General features: G+C 40.5%; 1 protein-coding gene across 6 annotated transcripts in view; it reads right to left on the reverse strand.

The window, feature by feature from the left end:
• The window catches only part of kdm2aa (lysine (K)-specific demethylase 2Aa), a 29674-nt gene that overhangs the window by 4745 nt on the left and 4544 nt on the right, over window positions 1-20385 (reverse strand). For 2 of the 6 annotated variants that reach the window (XM_030133108.1, XM_030133094.1), the window contains exons 5-24: window positions 19964-20142; window positions 19765-19871; window positions 19554-19647; window positions 18879-19032; window positions 17933-18093; window positions 13578-13704; window positions 13257-13489; window positions 13080-13157; window positions 12831-12958; window positions 11942-12065; window positions 11728-11856; window positions 11052-11135; window positions 6824-6859; window positions 6559-6664; window positions 4994-5611; window positions 3983-4145; window positions 3435-3683; window positions 3130-3293; window positions 2244-2390; window positions 1253-1471 (exon numbers count right to left, since the gene is read on the reverse strand). In XM_030133108.1, coding sequence (XP_029988968.1) covers window positions 1253-1471; window positions 2244-2390; window positions 3130-3293; window positions 3435-3683; window positions 3983-4145; window positions 4994-5611; window positions 6559-6664; window positions 6824-6859; window positions 11052-11135; window positions 11728-11856; window positions 11942-12065; window positions 12831-12958; window positions 13080-13157; window positions 13257-13489; window positions 13578-13704; window positions 17933-18093; window positions 18879-19032; window positions 19554-19647; window positions 19765-19871; window positions 19964-20142 — 3300 coding nt within the window. Of the gene's footprint in view, window positions 1-1252; window positions 1472-2243; window positions 2391-3129; window positions 3294-3434; window positions 3684-3982; window positions 4146-4993; window positions 5612-6558; window positions 6665-6823; window positions 6860-10554; window positions 10798-11051; window positions 11136-11727; window positions 11857-11941; window positions 12066-12830; window positions 12959-13079; window positions 13158-13256; window positions 13490-13577; window positions 13705-17932; window positions 18094-18878; window positions 19033-19553; window positions 19648-19764; window positions 19872-19963; window positions 20143-20385 lie in introns of all 6 variants that reach the window. The other 4 variants (XM_030133125.1, XM_030133134.1, XM_030133117.1 and 1 more) reach the window with 4 other exon arrangements.

Here is a 20385-nt window from a genome sequence, read left to right on the forward strand (position 1 = left end):
GATCCGTGCACGAAGCGGGGCTTGGTTCTGATTTCTGTGAACGAAACTAGTTCCATGATCCGTAATCGGAACCGGTTACGAGAACGGAAACAACTTCACGCTCCCCCGAGAGGCTTTCAGCAGCACAGATAGAAGGAGCTCCTGCCTGGACCAGGGACCACTGTCCCACTGACAGAGAAACACAGCCACATTTTTTTTTTTCAGAAAACAGTATCTCATGAACTCATAAAAACAGAGCTTTTTTTTTTTCCGGAAAACAGTATCTCGTAAACTCATAAAAACAGAGCTTTTTTTTTTTTCTTCCGGAAAACAGTATCTCGTAAACTCATGAAAACAGAGCTTTTTTTTTTCCGGAAAACAGTATCTCGTAAACTCATAAAAACAGAGCTTTTTTTTTTTCCGGAAAACAGTATCTCGTAAACTCATAAAAACAGAGCTTTTTTTTTTTTCTTCCGGAAAACAGTATCTCGTAAACTCATAAAAACAGAGCTTTTTTTTTTTTCTTCCGGAAAACAGTATCTCGTAAACTCATAAAAACAGAGCTTTTTTTTTCCGGAAAACAGTATCTCGTAAACTCATAAAAACAGAGCTTTTTTTTTTTTTTCCAGAAAACAGTATCTCGTAAACTCATAAAAACAGAGCTTTTTTTTTTTTTTCCGGAAAACAGTATCTCGTAAACTCATAAAAACAGAGCTTTTTTTTTTTTTTTGGAAAACAGTATCTCGTAAATTCATAAAAACAGAGCTTTTTTTTTTTTTTTCGGAAAACAGTATCTCGTAAACTCATAAAAACAGAGCTTTTTTTTTTTTTTTTTTCAGGAAACAGTATCTCATAAACTCATAAAAACAGAGCTTTTTTTTTTTTTTTCAGGAAACAGTATCTCATAAACTCAGAAAAACAGCGCCGATTTTTTTTTTTAACTTATTTTTTCTCGTAATTATGAGAATTATCTCATTAATTCAGAAAAACAGAGCCGAATTTTTTTTTTTTTTGTGAATGCAATACGCTTCCGTAAATATCTGTTAACAATAAAAAATAAGCTACATTTTGATGACTGGAGATGAGATTTTTTTAATGCTACGCTTTGTAGTTTTAAGTCACTATTAACTAATTTTCTGTCCAATACATGAACTCAGCATTTATAATTTAACTTTATTTGACTAAGTGATGAAAATAATTACAATTTTAAACCTCCATCATGTTTGCTAGTGTCTCACAGATGGTTCAACAGCATAATTTAGATAACACCAACCTGCAAGTGTGAGCTCTGTGAGGTTATTGCGAGTGTGAGTGCCGGCTGCTGCCAACAAGGCGATGGATGAGTCTGTTACGTCTTTGCAGTGAGCGAGGTCCAGTCTTTCCAGTTGGGGCATGTGACGCTGCAGCAGCCTCAGCGTGGAGTCGCTGATGTCCAAACCAGACAGTCGCAACTCAATCATGTTCCTCAGCCTGCTGCGCGATGACTCTGAGCCTACAGCCAGAACAAACATACACTCATCTGAACTCAAACAGTCTATAACAGGGGTGTCAAACATGTGACCTGCAGGCCAAAACCATCCCGCCAAAGGGTCCAATCTGGCTCGCAGGATGAATTTGTGAAATACAAAAATTACACAGAAAATATTAATAGTCAAGGATGTCAAAATTATTTTAGTTCAGAGGCCACATAGAGTTCAATACAATCTCAAGTGGGTTGGACCAATAAAATACTATTGTAATAACCTATAAATGATGGGAACTCCGTTTTTTTTTTCTCTTTGTTTTGGTGTTGGAAAAAAAGGGAAAATTACACAAAAATGTAAACTGTCCCTCCACAAAAAATATGAACAACCTGAAATGTCTTCAGAGAAATAAGTGCAATTTTAACAATATTCAGCCTGTTACTAAATGTTTTGTGCCTTTGTGATCCCTGTGATCACTAAGTTGTGTTATAATAAGATGAGACATAATATTGTTAAAATTGCATTTAGTTTTCTTAAGGATTTTGAGGTTGTTCATGTCATTCAATTTTTTTTAAAAGAATAGTTTGTAGATATAAACAATTTCATCATTTAGTTTTACTTTTTTCACTCTAAAACATAGAAAAAGCTTAGAGTTGTCTTTATTTATACATTATGTTGATTATTTTACTGGTCCAGCCCATGTGATATTTTATTGGGCTCTATGTGGCCCTTCAGCTAAAATGAGTTTGACACCCCTGGTTTATAGAGACATTACTTGTAGTTTTAAGAGTTGCTCCTGACCTGGTGGGGTGATGATTTCTTTAATCTGTGAATCTTTAACGCCCTCACACCAGCGGAGATCCAACAGCCGCAGGTAAGGCAGAGTGGGAGAAACTAGTGCCGACAGGCAGGCCCAGGACATACCAGCTATGCTCAGCTCCCTCAGGCCTGCAGAGCAAGAGGGTGGACAGATAAAGACAAAGGGTTAGCATACCAAAAAGGTGTTTCTAGACATTTTAACGAGTCAAATCTAAGATGTTTTCAGACCTTTATGAATACAATTTAACATCCATCTCACATTCATACTGGGTCGACCCTCTTGATGTAAATACAGAACACTAATGAGTGATAACAGATGTTTGTTGGTGGATTTTTTTATGATTTACTGACTGCCCATTTGACACAAGTACATATAAATAATAGAAGTTCAGATTTTGAGCATTGCAAAATGCAGGAGATTCATTATTTTTGGGGCAGCTCTGATGTGATAAGCGAGTCCCCAGTGTGGATGCCGGTTAGCGCCATCTGATCTCTTCACGACCTCTATCAAATGAAAGCAAAAATATCAAACAATAATCTCAAAGAAGCAGGCAGCAACAGGTGGTAAGTCAGAATTCACCAAGGTAAACATACATAACAGTAACATTGTAAGAAAATATTTTAATCATTATTTCTACTATTGTTGGGTGAGAGTTCGCATCAGCTCATATACAATACACATATAATACACAAGCTGTGCAGCCCAGTCAAAATCTATCAGAGCAGTCAGTTAATATTAGGGGCCATTTGTTTCACACTAGTTTTTGAAATGATTTTGAAGGCTGTAAGGACTAGAAATCCAGCATAAGCATCAGTGACAAGTAGTCAGTGGTGCGTCTACACTAGTGGCTGCAGTGTGTGTTGGTACCTGGTAACCTGGTGAGTAGACAGTTAAGCTGCCTCTTGGCCAAAGGCGTCCAGGACAGGTCTAGGGATGTGGGCTGCCGTTTGACGATGCCTGCCAGGGCCTGGTTGCTCAGCGGGCTGCAGCGGCTCACATCCATGTGGCTCCACAGACGTTTGTCACAGCTCCTACAGAACACAGGGTTTACTGGTGAACTCACAGACTCTGTTCAACCCTTGTCAAACGTTCAGCCCGATGACCCAGACACTCTAGGTCAGATCATGTTCCTGTGCCCCGTCTGTAAAACACACCGACAGTATGGAACGTACCACTTGTACCAGGCCTTGCAAACGGTCATACACGCCAGTAGCTCCGGTCTGTTCAGGTATTTGAACACTGACACCCACACCTCCTTCTCTCCTCCCTTCTCATTTCCAACGTCCTTAAAGGACGGCAGCAAAAGGAGTGATGGAGGAGAGAGGGTTGACAACGCAGCGGTGGCTGCTTCGTCTTCCTCTGACGAAGAGCCAGAGCGATCCCTTGCATCTCGCTCGCCTTGGTTACCTCGCAGACGTGGCCTACAAGATAAAAACAAATTTCACATGTAGAAAACATACCACAACAGACAAATATATATATAAATGCATGCAACAGGTAATCACAGCCAATTTCAGTTTTTCTTAGAATTTAAGTTGTTTTTTTTTGTTTTTGTTTAGGGAAAACATTTTTTTTTTTTTTTTAAAAAAAGGTCAAAAAAGACTGTAATACTCAAAACATCAAACCACTAAAAAAACATTCATTAAGGACAGAAAAACAATCATTCACAAAAGACAGCTAAAAAAAAGAGAAAAATGTGAAGTAATAAAATGTGCTGTACCTGCCAGGCCCTCTTGGACTTACGCCGTCAGTCGTGTCACTGTTCTTGAGCCTTACAGGTTTGGAAAGCGCAGTCTTTCTCTGGATGAAGCTTTGCTGACCACCAGCACCCACTGAGCCTGACCTTGGACCCATGGCTGCTTCAAGCTTTGGAACGATGGAGCCTAAAAAACAATAACATGCCAGGATTTCTACTGGGAATAATGTACTTTAACACATTTTAAACATACTGGTCTGGAGCAAAGTGAACAGTAACTGACAATAATTATTTTGCTCATAGCCACATACAATTGCTCTCAATGTCAATATAAACAAGTGGAAAAAGTAAGCAGAGCTTATTAATACCCCCACTAGGTTGCACAACACTTTGCCCCTTCTGCTCACTGATCCTCTGCCTACTCAGGGATTAATTTTGAGTATTAACTTTCAATCTTTTCAAACATTTGTAAAAAAAAAATAAGAAAATAAAAAAATAAAAAAAAGGGAGAGAAAAGCATACAGAAAAACACATGCTTGAAATTTGAAAAGAACTGGGTGAGTATTGTCTGAGAAGTGGGTTGGACAAATTGTCTAAGTTGAAATTTATAAAAAAATACTCAAATTTAAATTCAGTTATCAAACTGTGCACTGCACTTCTCCTAATGGCAAAGAACATGCAATCCAATTTGAAAAGAATCAGGTGAATAGTGTCTGAAAAGTGGATGGACAAAAATCTCGGACGGATGGACAGAATTCCTGGTATATCTACATACCCCCCGCCCTCTGGGGTGGACAGGTGGGGGTATAAAAACCCTGTTCCTAGTCCCTTGTATTGATCACTGTTCAGAGCTCTGATTGAAGCTTTGGCCCAGGTAGGTTTATACACTTCAGTTTGGGTTGTAATGCTCTTAAGTTTGGTAACTGTGGTATTAATATGAGCAGGTTTCACATTCATCAGTTTTAACTTATCCACACACGTTATTCAGCCCTCTCTGATAACACAGCTTGAACATCTGTAAATGATCCCTCTTACCAGATTGTCTCTTTGCCTTGTGGGGGCGCTGTAGAGTGACAGTCAGGTAAGATCCACTCAGCAGTTCGTCGTTCAGATCTGACACCAGGAGGACAGGAGGCTCTGGGTCTGAATCCCACCGTCCTTCCTCCTCCATCTCCTCCTCTTCTTCTTCTTCATCCTCCAGTGTGTCCATCTCCTCCTCCTCTGGGTCGAAGTCCTGCTCCTCGCTGTCCTCGTCCTCATCATCGTCATCGTCATCATCAGTCCTGCGTCTCCTCCTACGCTGACGGTGGCGTCGTTCTTTGTCCCCCTCTTCGCTGTCCTCCTCATCCTCCTCCTCTTCGTCATCATCATCGTCATCATCTTCATCCGACTCCTCAGAATCATCTCCTCGTCGCTGCACCCTGGAGCCTCCTCGCAACCTCACGCCCCTTCCCCTCTTTCCTCCCTCCCTCATGCCCGCCCCTCGCTTTAGTTTGAGCATGGATGAAGAACCAGCAGTCATCATCCCTCCTCTGCTTCCTCTGTGAGAAGACCCTCCTCTCACCAGATTCCCTCTCCTGTTGGCACCAAATCCTCTCCTGGTTTGGTTGTTTCCAGCTCGTGCTTGTAGCGTCATCTTTCTTCTCTGAGAAGCTACAAAAATCAAGAGACAGGAACAAGGATGAGATGATCAGTGTAAGAAGTCAACAGGAAAACTACAAACAACGTCAAGGGGCCTGTTTAAATGATCATAAAAATCCAGTGTGGGAGTAATCTGATAATTATAATAATCAGATCTAACGCATTTACACGCACTTCAGAAATGAGATCCCTGGTTGAGACGCTCCAGTCCATTATCGGATTTCTTTCAGAGTATGTATGTAGTGGTGGTAGAACTAAACTTCCTGTTGTTTTTGGTTAATGTTTGACTAAATAACGTCCGTTTTCTATGATTTTAATTGTGTTTACAAATGCGCAGATATAAAAGAATGAAATAAATCAGATTAACCTGTATACATGCAGGAAGACATCGGAGTATTGGGGACTAATCCAGGTGTGTTAATCCAATTTCTCATAATCAGATTACCGCTGTTGTCTGATAAAATTTATGAGATTATCCTTTTTATATGATAACTTGAGTAATCTGATAACTCCAGAAATCAGGTAATGATCAGAGTATTGGTATGGATGTAAACAGGCTCAGTGTAGTAGGCTAGCAAGGTTCGCCATCCAAACAATTCATTTCTGATATTATGCAGCAGTGCCAGAATTGTCTGCTTTACTGGAAATGTACTGAACCAAACTCTAAAATTAATGTTTGTGGTGAACTTTAATTGTTTTGTACTGTTAGACCCTTTTGATCACTTGAATAATGTGATAAGCTTTTTAGCGTGCATGTAAATGGGCTCAATGCTATGAATCATCTTCTTTATAGGGAAACACTTCAACTTAGTTTTGTGTATTGAGCTAAATAACTTTTAAAGGTATGGGTTTCCAGCCATATCACTCTTAGCTACTGATTCAACTAAATGAGCCATTCCAAAACCCAACTGTCAGTACCCACTAATGTGCATCTGGATCATTTTTAAAGCCAGACAAACCATCATCATCATCATCACTGGCAGATTCATCTCCATCGCGGCTGTGTCTCTGCCGACGGTAAATCTTAGCCATACGCGCATCAAGCAGCGAAGCTGCTTTGCGTTTCTGAAGACAGAAAGGAAAAACAAACAGAGATAGAAGAAGAAAGGTAAACAAGACAAACATGGAATGGGCAGAAGAAGTTTAAAGTAAGATTATAAAAACACCAAAAAAATATAGAGAAACATAAAGAAAAAAAGCTTCAATTAAATCTTAACCACTTACCCCAGGAAGGCTGTCTCCTCTCTCTCCTTTAGACTGTTAAAGACAAAACACAAAGGAACTTAAATTCATATCTCTAGGATTTCACAAACTGACAGCCAAATTTCATAAACTCTGGCAATACATGGCGTCTCAATGAAAATGCTTGTTTTTGGCAGCTGAAATGGTGTTCAGTGACTACCATTCTGTACACTACATTTATTCCTATCAACATTTTTACAGTATTTTCTCAAAAAATGTTTACAGAAGAAATTAAGAGTCAGTTAACTGTTTAAGAACATGCACCACTCATCCTCTTCATCATCAATTGTTAAGCCTAAAAAATATGAGATGAAAAGCATTTTGTGGATTTTTATACAAATGTTTTACGTTTAACTATTACCACTTCCAGTACATAAATATATTAATTACACAAATGTTATGACAAACACACAATAACTGATGAGAAGACCTACTAGAACTGCACAATTTTGGCCAAAAATAAAATCCAGATTTTTTCCTCTAAAAACTTTTCGATTTTTGGGTAAAACTACAAAAGACAACAGAAGTCAGCATGTCGTTTTCATGAGCAGCCAGCAATGCAAGGCACTACTCCCTACCTCAAATCTGTGATGGTATCACGTGATGGGTTCACAGAAGTGACACCAATGTAAGTCAGTGACAGGCATCAGTCATGCATGCGTACGAGCGTGGACCACGTAATACGAGTAATCCCCATGCTGTTATATTTAAATTGGGGGATTCGTGTGTGGGAGAGACTGATCCAGGACATGCTGGAGGGATTATATCTCTGGGCTGGCCTGGGAACACCGCTGGATTCCCCTGGAGCTGGTGGATGTGGCTGGGGAGAGGGCTGTCTGGGCTACTCTGCTGAGGCTGCTGCCTCCACAACCCGGACCCAGATCGGAAGAAGATGGTACGGTAAGGATCCATGCAGGACAATGTAAGATGAGTGAACCCCATGTAGTAATATTTGAACTGGGGGATCTGTGTGTGAAACCATGGCTTACATTGGTATCACTACTGTGGGCTCATCACAGTTTAAGGTCTGTGGTCATTATACAGATTTCTGTGAAAGACCGCTTTCACAGATAGGAGGAGGAGCCTACGGTAGCCCACAGGCACGCAGCTTGTAGGTGTGAGAGATGAAATCAATTTGCCTTTTTGAAAAATCATCCTGATTAAAAAAATCCGATTTAAAATCGATTAATCGCGCAGCCCTAAGACCTACCCACACGTCCACCATTCACTTGACAACTCTTTAAATTACTTTCTGATAGTCATTATTACAGCTTTCTAGTTAGAATATGGACCATGAAGTAAAATGTTTGACCACCTTTTAAAAGAGGTTGTAACCCCTGACAAAACAAAGCAGAAAAATGAAGGATATTCCTACAGGTTTGAGGTTTAGCTACTGTTAAAACCTCTGATATGAGCAGATATCACTGTACTTTTTTATCTCACAGCAAAAAAAAAAAAAAAAAAGGACTTGCAGTGGCACACAAGCAAAACCCTTTACTTTCTTAAAACTGCCAAAATCAGTCTGCACCACAGTGATGGAGGAATCAGTGAACACAAGTGACAGAGAGACAGTGTAAAGTGTCACAGCAACATTTCATTGTCCAGAGCGACAGTAGACTATTGTCAGTGTCAGCTTCTCTAACCGCCTTCTAATGGACAAAACAGTATCACTGGACTATTCATATACTTTACTGGGATGATGCACTGATTATTATGCTACTACTTTTTCATTAATATTTTACATGCAGTAACAGAAGTGGCATTTTTTTTTTTTACTACATATGTAAATGTTCTTTTTCTTCAGACTGAATAAAATGCGCCACTATTATCTAAGATCTTAGAGCAACTGTAAAAAAATAACAATGTAGATATTACTACCATTACTGAGTAAAGTTATTTTTTTTCCCTCAGATTTCATGCATATGGTGGTATTATAAACTACTGACACAGGTTACCGGTCCAGACTGAGACATTACAACCCCTGTAACACGGGGGTGTCAAACATAAGAAGAGTGGCCCGCCAAATGGTCTGCGGGAAGGATTTTTGCCAAGTGTAAAAATTACACTAACAATATTAATAGTTAAGGGTGTTCAGGGGCCACATACAACTCAAGTGTGATATCAAGTAAAATAATAGCATAATACCTTATAAATAATACCACCAAATGTTCTCTATGCTTTTAAAGTGGAAAAAGTAAATTTATATTATGGAAATATTTACATTTACAAATTATACTGTTACAATAAAATGTGAATAACCTGAGCAAACATGAACATGAAATGTCTCTGAAGTGCAATTTTAATTGTAGATCCACTGTGTTAATAATAAGCTGAGACATAATATTATTGAAATTGTGCGTGTTTTTTCCAAAAGATATTTCAGGTTGTACATGGTTGTTCAGGTTATTCACATTTTTATAATGTAATTTAACTTTCACACTATAACAATGAGAAATTTTTGGATTAGGCTATTACTTCACTGGTCCGGCCCACTTGAGATCACACTGGGCAGTATGTGGCCCCTGGACTAAAATGACTTTGAAACCCCTGCTGTAACATGACATGTAATGATTCTTACCATTACACAGCCCTACTGACCTAATCCATAGAGCTGCACACACTGACAGAAAACAGCTGTAAAGTGCATGTAAAATTCTCTACAAGCTCATAAGTGATTGACTGATCAGACAGATTCCATTTGAACTGCTAAACACAAGGTGCACACACTGACAATTGTACTGAGTCTAAAACTGGTAAAATAAAGTCAATAATAAAGTATGGGTAAGAGAAAGCTGCACAGTTGATAACAGCCTGAAAAATAAAACAGCAAACAGTGAAGAGGAACGACTCCTGTATAAAGTATGACAAAATCATTTAACCAGGGAAGTCAAACATACGTCCCATGGGCCAAAACTGGCCAAAGGGTCCAATCCGGCCCGCTGGATAAATCTGTGAAATGCAAAGATTACGCTGAGATACTGACAATCTGTCACAATCTTTTTAGTTTAGAGGCCACATACAGACCAATATGATCTCAAGTGGGTTAGTCCAATAACATAATACCATAACAACAAACAAACAATGACAACTCCAATTTTTTCTCTTGATTTTGGTGGAAAATTACATGAAAAGGTTAACATTTACAAACTTTCACAAAAATGTGAAAAACCTGAACAAATATGAACAACCTGAAATGTCTGAAAAGAAGTAAGTGTGATGCTAATAATATTCTGCCTGTTACTAAATGTTTTGTGTATTTGTAGATCCACTGTGATCTCTAAGTTGTAATGCACATGTGTAAATGATAAACTGACACGTAATATTATTAAAATAGCAATAATTTTTCTAATGACATTTCAGCTTGTTCATGGTTGCTGAGGTTATTCAGATTTTTTAAAGGCTGGTTTGTATATGTAAACGTTTTCGTCACGTAATTTAAGAAGAGAAATCTATGGATGTGTCATTATTTGTATGTTACTATGATTGTATCGTACTGGTCTGACCCACTGGAGGTCAAACTGTGCCGAATGATGAACCTGAACTAAAATGAGCTCGACACCCCTGATTTAAATGAAGATTTTAATTTGTTTTTTTAAGAGTAAATTCAGAGCAGAAGTTGTGTCTCTTCACTTAAAGAAGATGGAAAGGAAAATAAGGGAGGGGGAGCACGCGACAGACGGATGGATGTTGGCAGAGTAGGCGGCACCTCTCACCAGTCTCAAGCTGATTGGCTGAGAGGGCAGAGGGGCCGCCACCAAGAGAAGTGACGCTGAGGAAGAAGAGCAGGAAGGAAGAGGAGGAGGAGGGAAGAAACCACAACGGACCACCTCCCCATCATGCTGGGAACCCACAGGACCCCCTATGGTAGCAGAGGGCCCGGGGCCTAGCCTGAGGACCAGGGGGCCGCGGGAACGGATGTGCTGCTGGGGGCCGGCAGATTCATCGCTGCCTGATGACTGACGGATTCAAATTAAATAAAACAGAAAATAATAAAGCAACGGAAATCAAAAGTTTAAATGACAAACAGACAGGAGACATATAATACCCATTAGCTTTGACACACTACAACAAGTGTGTGTGCATACGGCACGTTATTACAGAGCGCCAGTGTTTGAGCTGTTAAGACTGTGTAGCTGGATTTAACATACATTCATACAAGAGAAGGTGTAGGACACTCTGAGACTTGGAGTGTTTACAGGACATTACGTACCTCTTGGTCAGTGATTCCTTGGACACACTTTGGACACTCCCAGCAGCTAGGCAGATCTTTATTTACTACACCTTCTCCTTGGACCTACAGAGACAGATTGAGATGTTTTACAGTCCGAAACAAAAATGTGAAAGATTGATAAAGGAACTATGAGCATATTTGGTGTAAAAGCAGAGAGGTACAAACACAATTTGAGTTTTGTTTTACCCATTTAGTAATGACAAAAAATATATTCGGCTTACAGAATCCTAATGTAATACTGGCCTCCTATTAAAACATATAAAATGCTCATAAATAAAACCAGCATTTGAATTAATTCTAATGTATGGGATGAGATGGAAGCACAAGAACCAGGTCAGATTTGCTGAGGGCTTGTGCAGCAGGAACCGTCTTTTGGTTTTAAAAAAAAATTCCTGCCTAGATCAGAATCTAAAACCGGAGGTAAACGACATGAAACAACAGAAAACCTTGGACACAGTTGTTCCGTGGCAGGCCTTTCTACATATGTTTCAGGGAATTCTACTTTCAGTTCTCAAAATTTGTCAAGTACAGGATTTTAATGAATTAGGAGACCTATTTTTCTTTTTTTGACTTGTACACTTCCTGTTATGCAGCTTCAATGTCAGTAAATAAACCCTAGTAAAGACATTGAATGTGCATGCATAATGTTTCATACCGTAAGACAGGCAGGATGAACAATCTGAGCGCAATTGGAACATTCCATCAGAGTGAGGGAGGGGTCACCGCTGTCCTCCTGATTAGGATCTTTGCAGATTTCACAGACAGCAGACAGAGGAAGACCAGGCTGCAAAGACAGGGGACAGAGTTAGAAGCTAGACCCAGACAGATATGTTATCTGTTACACTGACAGATCAAAAATAGTGACTCACAGAAAGACACTGTCGGAGCACACAGGTCTGCTTAAGCTTTCCAGGTCCTCCAAACTTCTTCATGTCTCTGCAGAAATTACAGTCTCCACACTCTGGTCTCATACAGGCCTCGCAGCGCTTGCATCTGAGAAGAAGAGAATCACAACTCTCATCTCATCTTTCCTTAAATGTATTTTATGTGCATTCAGGAGTACAGCATGAAAAAAGATGAAAAAGTAAACAAAAGGTTTTACACCAACTTGAGTTGATTTTGTCTTTTTCGAAGAGTTAATGAGCTAAACAGAAAATGGAAGGACCTTTGTTGAATAAAGTCTGATGTTGCAAACATGTAACTCAAATGAATAATCAGCTGTCTCCACCTCTAGTGGAGAACATTTTTCCAGTATTGTCCTGTACAATATATTCCAAAAAACGTGTGTAAATATAGCTGGTATGTTGCTGCTAGTGTGTGTACTGACAGGAAAACCAAAGGATTACGGTGTCTTTGCCATTAAAAATAGAGCTGGTTCACAAGCTCTGCTTATTCTGCTCCATTTATTATAGTCATGTGAAATGTTTCCTATGCAGTGTAGTTTATTTGAAAAGAAGCTGATGGAAAAACACATCACATTTTCTTTTGTGTGAAGGGGTTAACAATTCTTTTAAATTGCTTAAAACTGCTCTAACTAAAAAACAAAACAAAACAAAACTGTATGCATATCCACTCAATGAAAATGCAAAAATCTAATATAAGACATTTCCTCAAATAAAAACCTAGAATCAATTACAATAGCCGGGTCTCTATTAAAAGCTGTGATTGTGATACTATGAATAAGTAAAACTGACTCTTCAAATACTGGCTGGGTAAACAAAATATGCTACAATGTTTATAGTACATATGCCTCATTACCTAACTCTGCGACGCCTCAACACAGACATAGAAGAGGCCGGTTTCTGAGGTCGTGGGATAATAGGTGTAGTGGCCAGTTTTGGACGAGGAGGAGGCGGTGGTGGAGGAGGCGGCTGATACCAGGATGGCTGATGGGGGAAAAAAAAGGGAAATAATTGCAAAAAACAGACCAATATCATAGATCACACTTGTAAAATCAGTAAGTCACCGTACGACATCAGTGCTGTTGTTTCCCATGTGGCTGCTTACCCTTTTTGGCCACTTGACGATGGGTTTTCCTGTGTAGGACAGTTTGGGATTGTCATTAGCATGCTCCTTCAGTAGTGCCTGTAGTTTCAGAGAACAACAAATGTATTAAGTCAACACAGAAAAATAATCATACGGTCAGGATTATGTCTGAGGAAATAAAACTCATTGTGCACCCACCCTGATGTGTGTAGTGAGTGCCGGGGCATTGTGTATCCCTGCTGGGACACACTTCTTGTTAGAGGGCAGGGTCTCCAATTTGCCCAGCAAGTTCCACAGACCCTCCAGCTCAAAGGGAGTCAGATGAACTTTAGCCCCTGGTTTGTCTGACTGCTGCTCTGTATCTTCATCACTGGAACTGCCCTCCTTCACCTGCTCACTGGATGGGTCCACATTGGGTGGTTTTTTCAGACCTGAGTAAAGACATGCAATTTTTCTATAACTGAACACACAAACAAGCCAATCATTCATTTGTTCTAGCTTGTATCTATGTGTTCCTACCAATGCCCAAGGAGTATTTCTGAAACTCTGGTGTAAGGTAGGAGGTCTTTGTGAGGCTGAAGATGTAGCGCTCCAAAACGTACCAACACATTTCATAATAGAAAGGGTAACGAAACTTCACTGGTACCTGCAGCAGTGGAGAAAAGACATACATTACTCATTAAGTAAGTAAGTAAGTAAGTAAGTAAGTAAGTAAGTAAGTAAGTAAGTAAGTAAATTTTATTTATAGAGCACTTTTCACAGACAGAGTCACAAAGTGCTTTATCAATTCAAATCAGAATCAAATTAAGTTTACAGAGACCCAACAGAATCCTTCAGGAGCAAACACTTGTGATTGGTGACAGTGGCGAGGAAAAACTTCCCTTTAACGGGCAGAAACCTCGAGCAGACCCAGACTCCTGAAGGATGGCTGTCTGCCTTGACCAGTTGGGGTTAAAGAGAGAGAGAGAGAGTAAAGGAGGAGAAAAGAGAGAGCGATAGAGATATAGAGAGACTGGGGGGGGGATGACACATGGAGTACGTTATGATGAATACATAGAGTGTAATCAGTCTGTGGTGGTCCCTGGGTCAGGTGGGAGACTAAAAAGCCTTTTTGAACAGGAGGGTTTTGAGGTGTTTCTTAAAGCTCTCTACAGAGTCCATGGACCGTAGGTGTAGAGGCAGGTCACTCCATAGACGTGGTGCCACAGCTTTAAAAGACCCGTCACCGCGTGTGCTAAAACAGGTCCGTGGAACCATCAGCAGGTGCTGTCCTGAAGACCTCAAGCTACGAGTCGAGCTGTAGGGCTGGATCAGGGAAGCAATGTATGCAGGGGCCTGGCCATGTAGGGCCCGGAAAGTTAGCACAAGAATTTTGAAATGAAGACGATATAGAACAGGGAGCCAGTGGAGAGATTTAAGGATGGGAGTGATGTGGGTTCTCCTGTTTGTGCGGGTCAGGAGCCTGGCAGCAGAGTTCTGGACAAACTGTAGACGGGCCAGCTCCTTCTTGTTTAAGCATGTGAACAGACTGTTGCAGTAGTCTAAGCGAGAAGATACGAAAGCGTGAACGGTCATCTCGAGCTCATTTGTGGACACCATAGATCTGAGTTTGGAGATGTTGCGTAGATGGAAGAAACAGTTTTTGACTAGGTGTTTGGAGTAGAATTCTAAAGACATGTCCTGGTCAAAGATGACACCCAGATTCCTCAGTTTTGTCTTTACCGAGGAACTCAGGTCTCCAAGGTGATGTTTGATCCCTGGGATTGCACTATCCGGGGCAATGATGAGGGTCTCAGTTTTGCTGGAGTTCAGCTGGAGGCTGTTATCATTTAGCCACTGCTTCAGCTCTGACAAGCAGTTGATTAAGGAACTCAGTTTGTGGGGCTCAGAGGAGTTAAAGGAGCAGTATATCTGGATGTCATCCGCGAATAGATGATAGGAGACATCACTGTACTGTCGGATAATGTGGCCAAGTGGGAGGACATAGAGTAAGAATAGGACTGGTCCCAGGACAGAGCCTTGGGGCACACCACACAGTAGATCCGCTGAGTCAGATTGGAAGTTGTTTATTGACACAGTGAAGCTTCTGCCGGTCAGGTAAGAGGAGAACCAGTCTAGCACATGACCTGACATCCCTACCAGGTCCCTCAGTCTCTCAATCATTATGGTATGGTCCACTGTGTCAAAGGCCGAGGAGAGATCTAGCAGGACCAAGACCGTGGATTTCCCGGAGTCAGCCGCCATCAGGATGTCACTAGACACTTTTAATAGTGCGGTTTCTGTTGAGTGGCATTGTCTAAACCCAGACTGAAAAGTGTCATAGATCTGGTGTGTCTCTAGAAAAGCTGTAAGTTGTTTAGACACTGCTTTCTCAAGGATTTTGGCCAATAGGGGGAGCTTTGAAATGGGCCTGTAGCTTTTGAAGTCTGTGGGGTCCAGTGTGGTTTTCTTTAGTTTAGGTTCTATGATGGCCTGTTTGAAGGAGCTGGGAAACAAACTAGTTGTGAGCGACAGGTTAAAAAACTTTGTGACCCATGGTCCAATAGTGTCAAAGACACCGACAAGGAGCTTATGGGGGAGGATGTCTGCAGAGCTGGAGGAGGGTTTCGTTTTGGATAAAAGTGCTGAGATGTCCTCCAGTGTCACAGGGTCGAAAGAGGACCAGGTTTGCAGAGGGGGATCAAATAGGGTCAGACGGCCAGAGGGTGGTGGGATATTGTGTTTAATATCCCTGATCTTGTCTGTGAAGAAGTTTAGGAAGTCATTGCTGTCAGCTTTACAGAGCACAGGGGCAGCAGGGACAGCAGGGGACACAATGGACTGGATTGTGTCAAAGATTACTTTGGGGTTTTTCTTGTGGCTATAAGTTTGTGGAAGTAGCTGGATCTTGCCTCCTTAATCATTTTATTTAATGAGGTTATGAGATCTTTAAGATGTAACCTGTGTACTTCCAACTGGGTTGATTTCCAAAGACGCTCAGTTTTGCGACAAGTTCTCCTTAGGTTTAAGATGTTTTCATTTATCCAGGGACAAGACCACTTACGAGTGACATTAGTTTTCACGGGAGCCACCTGGTCAAGAATAGAGCTGCAGTGTGTGGCAAAGCACTGGATAAACTCATCAACATCGGGACACTCATTAAGAAGACTACGGTTAAACAGGGCACGGAAATCCTGGGCTGTGGACTCTGTAATGATCCTCCTCTTGGCCTTTCTAGGTGCAGGCTTGGGCTCAAGAGGCACACATAAGTCAAAAAACACACCACAATGATCACTCAAGTGGACATCCTCAACACACACATTTGTGACGTGTAAGCCCAATGAGAAAACCAGGTCCAGGGTATGTCCTTTCTTGTGGGTGGGGCCAGATACATGTTGTTTGAGGTTAAAAGTGTCAGTCATGGCTAAAAGTTCCATTGCTGGGCTGGATGAATTGTTATCGATGTGCAGATTGAAATCCCCAAGAATTAAAACCTTCTCCAGTTTTATTATTGATGTAAGGAAATCACTGAAATCGCTTAAGAAGGCACCAGCAGGGCCAGGGGGACGGTAGATTAAGAAACAGTAAAACACACTGGACGAGCCAATCTTGATCATTTGTGACTCAAATGAGGGAAAGTCATCGGTGCTCATCCCTCTGCATATGTATTTGTCTTGGTGCACTACAGCAAGGCCACCGCCCCGGCGACAGGGCCGGGGCTGACCAACAGCAGAGCAGCCAGGAGGGCACAGTTCATTTAAATGAATGAACTCCCCATCCCTTTGCCACGTCTCCATCAGGAATAATGCATCCAAGTTCCTGTTGGTAAAAAGCTCATTAGAGCTGTAACGACTAGTCAACAACTAATTAAGTAGTCGACGGGTTGTTAGTGACATCACTGTGTGTTTCCCACAACCTGCATCCCATGTTAAACAATGTTTCAACATAGCCAACTGAAGTAGCCCAGAGTGAGACATCTTACTTCTCCCAAAACTTGGATGCGCGCTAATGACCGGCAGGGGTAAAAGACTGCTGAAGTGAGGCAATGAGAAACACCGTCCAAAGTTTGGGAACATTTTGTATGTGACACAACCAAGAAAACGGTCACATATCAAATTTGTAAACTGAGCCTGGTGTACCATGGGGCCACTTCAACTAGGCATGAGCATTTACAGAGGAAACATGCTTTGGAAGATTTAGATAAACATCGTGAAAAAATTAGCTCCTGTGCTAATAGCGAGTCTATTACTTTGTGTGTGTAAAGAATCATGACAGTTTAAAGAATGATGTTGTCATTTTGTCTAATAATTTCATCATTACATTTATGCAGCGTTAAGAAGAACACAAGAGCCATGGATGGCTTTTTGCAGAAAAAGTAGACGTGTACTCTGCAACACAATATTGCTCTGACTCAGTCTAAACATGAAATGTATTGTATCGACCCTGCAGTGATTGTTCCGTTATTGATACTGTTTAGAAGTTCGGCAGTTACTGTCTAATGCATTGAGTGCGTATGGGGTTATGCTGGATATGTGAGTGGATGAGAAAGGTATGGGGGTGGAGCCAGTGAGCTGGTGTATGTGAGGGATGTGCGTGATGGAAGAAAGAGAGTAGATAGAGAGAGAGAAAGGGAGGCAGCAGCTAAGTTTCCCAATTATTTTTCTTTGTTATTTCGGTGTGGTTACAGCAGACACAAACCAATACTGTTCTTCCAATAAATTGACCAGTGTGAAATAAACCCACATCTATCCTTCTCATGTCCAGTCTGATGCTACAGTATTATATTGCTGCACTGAATATAATAAGAGCCATTGTTTGTTGTTATTTTTTGCAGTTCGTAATCTGACTAGAGAGTCGTTAGTTGCAGCCCTACTACTCATTTAAAAATCAATGACCTTTTGGGATTTCCAGCTTGTGTCAGATTGTTTGTTTTCACCAACCCGTGTTCGATCCTCTATATTACAGATGTTAAGCTGAGTTGAGATGTTGAAGCTATGTAGGAAGTTTCCTCCGAACACCATGGAGTCCACAGGGGTGTAGACTGCATGAATCCACCCTGAAACAACAAACACAGACACATTAATATACCATTATGACGGAAAACGGTTTAACTGGATTCATCCAATAATTCTACATATTTATAACATTACATCACTGATGGACATCCCTCATCATACACGATTCAATGTCATTTCACTATTTACACAGAACATATTTTTAAAAAACATACAGGATATAATTTTCTAAAGGAATGTGAACAAGAATTTCCTTTAAAGGGGAAAAAAAAAAAAAAAAAAACACCTCACGGGTCTTAAAAATTCACTTCAAGCAGCATATTACAGAATATGCAACCAGCAATTTAGTGTGCATAATTTTTAATCTATGTATCATGTTACGGATAAAACAGAATTTGTTATAAATAAGGCATTTGACAAATTTGTATCCAATAAACATGCATTTGTTAATAGTGAAACATTTAATAAATCAGTTATGATTCACATACCCATTACAAGTACACATAAACACTACTGTTGAACCAAAAATCATACATTCCCGGGATGTGTGTTAGTTTTCATCAAGCAACAAAAATAGAGGAGTAAGTAATGACAAAAAAGAAAACGTAATATTCCTCAATAGACTTTGTATGATAATAGAAAATACTGGTTGTTAAACATTTTCCATATAGATATTGTTGAAATGGAAAATACTGGTTGGATGCAGCATATATGAGCAGTAGAAAAGGAAGAGAAATGGCTGGGAAGGAGAGGAGATCCATTTTCAACTGACAGAAATGAGTGGGTGAGCTCAGCTTTCATCCCAACATGAGTGTATAATGCAAACCTGAGGGTATAATGAAGGTGAAGCCTTGTTTCAGTTCAATCCTCTGGCAGTCAGATGCTCTGTCTCCTAAGAAAACATCCCCCTGTTTTCCTGACAGCACCCAGTTCTCATACAGCTCAAGGTTCTGCGGGGTGGGAGGGATCAGCCAGAACACCTGAAGACAAAGACAGCTTTAGTGAAAACAATCTCTGCACCTTTCATCACCGGTTAAACCTTCCGACCAGCGCAAAATTTGGTAGAATTTTAATCAGATTAAAGATACTACCAACATCCCTGTACTACCAATGTCCCAGTATTTCACCGGCATGTTTTATCAAGAATCAATAACAAGTTGAATTTGTGAGGTTGACAGCTTGTGCCACAATGTTAGAAAAAATTCACAACTCAAAATGTCTCAGAACTGTGAACAAACTTTGTGAACATTTTCCAAAGGAAGATGTATAAAAAAAATTGAAATGAATCCAAATAGTAGTTTTGTTGGAGAAAACGTTTGAAGAAATTACTAACAAAGACAATGATGACAAAGACGCTGGACACAGCGTCGTCACAATAGCTCATGGCCGGTGAGATAAAAACAGACAGCCTGTACAACAGTTTTAGTGTCCTTTAAAAAAGCAATGCACCAGAAACACAAGGCTATGATGCAATGAAATACAGAGTTGTCAAACTTGGCACCTTGCTTCCTCTCAGTATGTGGTACCAGACAGAGGTCCCTCCGAAGTCAATGTGGAAGTCTGTGTAGCAGCCCTCGACACTCATCAGACAGTATCTACACACAGAGAGGACGATTAATGATTGTTTCCAGAAGAAAAGAATTTAAAGGAATGCCTTTTTATATTTGTCTCTAGAGGAGAGTAACCCAGGCTGGAGATGGATGGAGACTTACTTCTGCACTTTGGGATACTGCATGTCATTGATCGAGTTGGTCGAGTCTCTCTGTCTCTCTTTCAAGTGACGAGGCCACATGTTGTCCACCCAGTCAATCTGATCCACCTACACATGCAAATATAAGACTGAGAAGTAGGAAGAAGGTACGTATTCTGCATTTCGCTCATATCTTGTTCTAGTGAAGCATGTCCACATACTGTGGTAGGTCTTTTAACCAGATTCTCCAGCTTGGTGTGGCTGAACTCCAGGCTGATGACGTTATAGAGCTTCTCTCTCTGAGATGGTGGAGTGTCATAGTAACGTGTCCACTGAGCCATGGACATTTCGGTTCCTTTTTGAGTACTCACATCCATTACATCAATCATACGTCTGCTACCTGAGAGTGGAGAGAAATGGAAGAGGATTTAGATGTGCATATCATATCAGTGTCTTACAAAAAAAATGTATTCCTCTCTAACAGACTAAGCCAAAGCTGATTAAAAAGACAATGTACAGCAACAATTATTTTGTTCTTGGCATCATTTACCAAACGACAATTGTAAAACACACTCATTGCTTTAGTTTTGCTCCCGTTTACTACTGTTTGATTAACAGGATAACAATTTATGAAAGAAGTGAA

The sequence above is a fragment of the Sphaeramia orbicularis genome, chromosome 1, assembly GCF_902148855.1.
Source record: "Sphaeramia orbicularis chromosome 1, fSphaOr1.1, whole genome shotgun sequence".
In the NCBI taxonomy this organism is placed as follows: domain Eukaryota; kingdom Metazoa; phylum Chordata; class Actinopteri; order Kurtiformes; family Apogonidae; genus Sphaeramia; species Sphaeramia orbicularis.